Here is a 6,640-nt window from a genome sequence, read left to right as displayed (position 1 = left end):
TTCTTGTTATTTTCATTTTCATGAGAATAATTGTTTGATAAGATAAATAGGTTTAATAGACATATCTATGTGGCTAAAGAGATGATCATTTTGTTTTGTTTTGTTTTTTCAAAATTTTGTTTTTGAAAATTAATATTATCCGAAAAAAATGGAATAAAGTTGAAAAAACAAACACAAATGGTGTCTATAAATAAAATTAGTTGATATATCTCTTTCATTGTTTTATACTTTCATTGTGTTAAAATATCTAATTAGGTTTGTTTGAATTTTGTATTATAATCTTATACCGGAATCGGATGAAGAAAAGTTTGGTTAATTGAATAAATAGAAATCCCAAAAAGAAAAATCAAACATCAAGCCAAGAAGTTTAATTTTCTTTTGGAAAAAAGAAAATCAATTTTTAATTCCATGGAAATAAATAGGTGTGTGTTTGTTTGCCAGGAAAATAGAACCAAACCTTTTTTTTTTTACAAACAAACCCAAAAAAACAGAAAATTCAAACAAAAACCAACAATCAAAATCAAAATCAAATCATAGATGGCAGTCCAAGTCGAAGGAAATTACCGACGATTGGCGGTAAACATTATTACAATTTTTATAATGATTAAATGATGATTATTAGACAATAATAACAAATTCATTTATTTTTATGAATGATAAAAACCAAAATGAATGAATGAATAAAAGAATGAATGAATAAAGAAAACCACTACCGCGATCATTATCATTGTATTTTTATATGTGTTTAATGTGTGTGTAAATATTTATTCAACATAAATTGTTATCATTTTATTATTTCTCTCTCTCTCTCTCTCTCTTCCTCTTTTCCCCTCTAAAAAGTTCATCACGATATATCATCAGCAGCAAAAAAAAACGTCATCATCTTTACGCAAAAAAAAAATAATATCATTGTCGTCAGGTAAAATCGGTAACCATTTATTTTTTTTCTCTAAAAAAAACAAAGATTCTGTTATTTTAATGGTGATAATAATATTAGAAGAAGAATATTCTTGAACAAAAAAAGATATCTATCACAACCAAACACAAACACATTCACAAAGATTCATTTTTTTAATGATGGTCATCCTATATTTATTTATTATTGTTTGTTTATCGAAAAATTTTTGTTTTTTTAAAATTTCTAATCTTTCGATACACGCACCATTTGTGTGTGTGTGTGTGTGTATGTGTTATCTAACCGAAAACAAACCATAAAATAAAATGAAATATTAAGATATGATCAAGAACAACAACAACAAAAACAACAACAACAGAAAATTGATTCCATTTATAAAATATAATTCAATTAAAAAAGAGAGAGAAAAACAAAACGAAATCATTAAAAATGATCATCATCATCATCAACAACATTTACCTTGTTTATTTTACTTTATTTGCAAAACAAACAAAAAATTGATTGTTTGAAAGCGAAATTGGAAATTGCTTTTGAAATGATTGATTTTTTATTATTATTATTCATCTTTATTTTTCTGTGAAATTCAAAGAAATTCATAATATTCTAATAATTAATTAACAAATAAATATGAACAGTCATTCAAACTTTTTTGTTTTGAAATTATCATTCAATAATTAATTGATTTTTTGGTCAAAGAATCATATCAAAGATAATGACAGGTGATGTTAGAACGATTGAAATGTTGATTATCCTCAAGAATTGTACCAAATTATCATTGATTAGATGATGATGATGATGATGATTGTTCCATATCATTATTATTACTTCTTTCTTCATTAATAGTCGATAAAATTGAATTAATCTTCATTGAATAATCATCATTATCATTATCATTATTGTTATTATTTTGATTGGATAAAATATGAATCATTGTTGATGATACATGTTGTTGATTTTGATGTTTTCGTAGATTTGATTGTTTACGAAATTTTCTTCCACAAACATTACAATCATAAGATTCATTGATCGATTGATGATTATCATTATTATTTAAACCATTTTTTATCATAATTTTCATTGATTTTTTATGTTTAACATTCATTTCATTGTTATTAGATTTATTATTACAATGATTCAATAATGACTTTAGGCTAGATTTAGTGGAATGATGATCGATCGTTGAATGATGATTATTCGATGGTATCTGTAATGAATGAATGAATCAATCAATAGATTTTTTTCAAACAAAAACAAAAATCAAACCATTAATGTTGTTTTTGTTGTTGTTGTTGATGATGATAATGATTTTGGTTTATGCCAACGTCTATGTGATGCTAAATTTGCTGGACAATTGAATACTTTATCACATTCTGGACAACGATATTCAATATGTACAATACGTGTACAACGATGTTGTGCTAATGCAAATGCATCAACAAAATATTCTTTACATAATGCGCATATATAATCACCAATTTTATTATCAATTTTTGCAATTTCAGCTCTTGCTTCCGGCGTTATAATAACAATATTTAAACTTGGATCAATATCACCTGAACGTTTTACAGCACAATCTTGTCTCATTAATGCTGAAAATTCTTCTTCATTATCTGAATCCAATATAAATGTACCAGAAACTGGTGATGATTTATGTTCATCAAATTTAAATTTTCTTAATGTTTTAATTCTTTTATGATTATTATTATTATTATTATTGGTTGTTGATTTTTTACTATTACCATTATAACCATTATTATCATCATTACAATCGTTCGAACGTTTTTTACTATTCGATATTGAATTTCGATTGTATCGATTGTTGTTATTGTTTATTGTTTTTTTACATTCAGAAAATGATTTTGATGATGATAATTTTTCCTCTTCCTTTCTTCGATCATAATCATGATTATGATTATGATAAGAATTTATATTAGATTGAATACGAGATAATGGTGAACAGATTACCGTATTTGAACGGTAAAGAATATCATTCAATGTTGTCGATGCTGATGTTGTCGATGTTGATGTTGAAGATGATGATAATGAATTCTGTTCATTTATTTGTTGTCGATTTTTTACAATCATATTCATTATTATTGATGGTTCTTCTTTTTTTCGATTACATCTTAGATCAAGTGCTTCATCAATATTTTCATTATCATCATCATCACTATTATTATTATCATTATCATCCTCATCATCATATCCATCATCATCATCACCATCATTATCATCATCCAGCATTCGATTTTGATGATCTAAATTTGATTCCAATTTCAACGATAATGATGTTCCCTAAAACCAGAAGAAAAAAAGAAAAGAAGAAAAACGATCAAAAAAAAAGAAGAAAAGAAAAAATGATTAATTCTCATTCTGTTTGATCATTTTTTGGTTGGCCATATGTCTGTCTGTATTATGTTTGAAGAGTGTATCAAAAACCTAAAAACCATTACATTATTCTCTCTCTCTTATAGATCATGAAAAAGAAAATGAAAATGAAAATGAAACAAAACCAAATAAATATTATTACTCTCTCTCCACAAACATTCTTCTATCAATATCGCAATCTCGCATAATTGAGTTAAAATAATAATAATGATGAAAAAACAAACAAAACAAAATATTTTCAAATGAAAACCATTATTATTATGATTACCATGCCGATAGTTAGTTAGTTAATTATCCGATACGACAAAACACTAACTGCCGTAATTTTTTCTTTCATTCCGATTCAGTTTTCGATTATGTCATGCTGTACAACAACCATAGGTAAAATTGCAATGATCGAATTATCAAATTCAATCAAAATTGAGTCATTTTCTTTTTAACGATAATGATGATAATGGTGGTGGTGGTGGTGGTTGATTCATTTTCCAATTGAAATTTCTTTAATTAGAAATCCTAATTGACAATAATAGATTTTTTTTCGGTCCATTCAGTGCGTGTGTGTGTGTGTGTGTGTCAAAATTCAGAAAAATTAAAGTTTATCTAATCTTAAATGGTCTATTGAATTTTTAATTCAATTTGAATGGAAATGGTTTTTTTAATTCAATGACATTCAACAGGGGGAAAGAATACTGAATCAATCTATCTGATCCTATATGAAAACACACTCAAGAACCTTGGCTCAATTCTTTATTTCATCGAGAATTCCTTGAAATGAAAAAAAAGTGGAAAAAGAAATATTTTCGGATTTGCAAAAAAAAAGGTTTTCAGTTGAAAATATATAAGAATATTTATGGCTTCAAATGAATTCAATTAATAAAAAAAATTGAGAAGAAAAAAGACATAAATCATCATCATCATCATCATCATCATCATTATTACTTTTAGCAAAAAAAGGTAACTTTATCTTGTCATAATTCATAGCTATATGTCTATTTACCTGTATACAACAAGATCAAGAATAATAAATTAAATTCTTATTTTTCACCATATTGATTTCACATAATAATAATAATTCTCTCTCTCTCTCTCTCTCTCTCTCTCTCTCTCTCTCTCTCTCTCTCTCTCTCTCTCTCTCTCTCTCTCTCTCTCTCTCTCTCTCTCTCTCTCTCTCTCTCTCTCTCTCTCTCTCTCTCTCTCTCTCTCTCTCTCTCTCTCTCTCTCTCTCTCTCTCTCTCTCTCTCTCTCCTTCTCTTGTCTATTCAAATATTAACCAACAAGAATGAATTGAAAACGACAATAAAAAAAACATGCAAATGAAATTTTATAAAAAATTTTAACATTGTTTTTTTTATATTTCATCAAATAACAACTCTTGTCACATAGCGGAATAAGACAAAAAAAAAATCAATTTTCTACATTTCAACCTTTACAACAACAAAAAACAAGAATAATGTTTTATTATTACGATTATTATTTTGATGGATGGATCGTTTGGAAAAATCGCAAAACATAAATTTTAATATTATATGTTGTTAGTTGTTGACGCAAACCAAAACGAAAACGAAAATTCATGGATTTTAAAAATTCTCAAACAACAATATCTGTAATATTTATTATTATTATTATTATTCTGGTTTTCTGGTCTCTCTCACCATAACGATAGATTTGATTTTTTTTTGGGAGAAAGATTTCGTTTATGAGAAAAAAATTATTATTATCATTTTCATTATTAATTAAGCTCTAAATTGATTTTTTTCTTTGGTTCTTGGAGAACTCATTCATTCATTTCATTCAATTCTATGATTATGATTGATCTATAGGAATCAGAATCAACAGAATGACAATAGCAACAAAACAAATGGAAAAAAATCGATATTCTTCTTCTCTCTGTTCGATATTATAAAAACAAATAAATATTATCTGTTTTTTCCATTCAATTCAATTCGATTATTGTCATGGTTTTTGTTTTTCTGGCAAAATATTTTTTTCCCCTTGAACAAAAAACAAAATTCCTGCAATTGATTTGTTGTTATCACTGTGTGATTGCATGTCAAAGGCCAAAAACTAACAGAAATTACAAAATTTTTTATAAAAATCAAACTTACATTTGTTAATGGATGATGATGATGTTGTAATAATTGTTCAGTAGTCAAAATATTACTACTTTTATAATAATATTCTAAAATATTATTTTTAGCAAAACATAATGCTGCATTTAATGAACATGTACGTTGTGTTTGTTCATTTAAAAATTGTTTTTGTTCATTAATATTGATATTATCATCATTGATATTATCATTATCACCATTATCGAATGGTTTTGTTGATTGTCCAAGCATATATGATATTGCATTTTGCATCGGTATTTTTGTTGTTGTTTTTGTTGTTTTAAAACAATCCGCATCATCATTTTTCTTCTTTAAATGATCTGTATTTGTTTGTTTTTCGGAATGAAAATTTATTCAAAAAATGATTTTCATAAAAAAATAATTTTCCCATTGTAAAATCTCCCTTACCTGGTGAAACAATAACCGATGTTTGATTTTGTTTTCGGATTATCGATGATTGTTGTTGTTGTTTTGTATAATAATGATTATCAAATAATGGTTTTATTGAAAATGATTTCATCAAATTGGATGCTAATGTTTTGGTTGTTGTAGACATTGGTGGTGGTGATGGTGGTGATGATAATGATTGATTTGATAGATTATCATCCGCATCATCTTCTTCTTCTTCATCACCATTATTATCGCTATCATCATCATCATCATTATCATTGGGTAATGATGGTTTGGATTTTCTCGTTGTTGTTGATAATGATGATCCAATACCATTACCATTATGATAAAGTATTGATGATAAATGTGATGAAAGATGACCATTTGTACGTTCATAAATTGATGATAAATTTAATCCATTTGTAGCAGCAACAGCAGAAGCAGCAGCAGCAGCAGCCGCTGCTGCTGCAGCTGTATGATGATGTGATAATGTTGACATGATTTGGGATTGATTTGAATTTTTTTTTGTTTTTTTAAAATCTAAGAATTATTAATGCAGTATTTGTGACTAGCTTGAGTGTAATAAATTTGTAAATAAAAAATTATTTGTAATTTTCTGGTGGTGCCTTGAATAATTTTTACACGTGAAAAAAAAATTATTACTAAAATGTTAACCTGAGAAAGAGAGAGAGAGAAAAAATGGATCGATTGATTGATTTTTTTCAAAAATTGATCGAATTGACAGAAAAAAAATGTAAATTGACTAGATTGTTCACACCGTATTCCGAAAGAGATATTCTGATGAATTCTAAATGATAATTGAATTGAATTGAATTGA

General features: G+C 26.5%; 1 protein-coding gene across 1 annotated transcript; it reads right to left on the bottom strand.

Annotated features, from left to right (window-relative positions):
• Nucleotides 1-1,455: 1,455 nt before the first annotated feature.
• LOC113789327 (uncharacterized) lies at nucleotides 1,456-6,502 on the bottom strand. The gene is made up of 4 exons (XM_075820465.1): nucleotides 5,821-6,502; nucleotides 5,410-5,732; nucleotides 2,180-3,211; nucleotides 1,456-2,120 (listed from the first exon to the last, which is right to left on the bottom strand). The coding sequence occupies exons 1-4, from the start codon at nucleotides 6,299-6,301 to the stop codon at nucleotides 1,689-1,691; spliced, it is 2,268 nt and encodes a 755-aa protein (XP_075676580.1). The 5' UTR covers nucleotides 6,302-6,502; the 3' UTR covers nucleotides 1,456-1,688.
• Between the last annotated feature and the right edge of the window lie 138 nt (nucleotides 6,503-6,640).

Source organism: Dermatophagoides pteronyssinus, unplaced genomic scaffold, assembly GCF_027571235.1.
Source record: "Dermatophagoides pteronyssinus isolate colony J.1.1.1.1 unplaced genomic scaffold, Derpt_VIB-CSIC_2022.12 sq0006, whole genome shotgun sequence".
NCBI lineage: Eukaryota > Metazoa > Arthropoda > Arachnida > Sarcoptiformes > Pyroglyphidae > Dermatophagoides > Dermatophagoides pteronyssinus.
The sequence above is the reverse complement of the archived record's forward strand: the minus strand, read 5'-3'. Positions and strand labels throughout refer to the sequence as shown.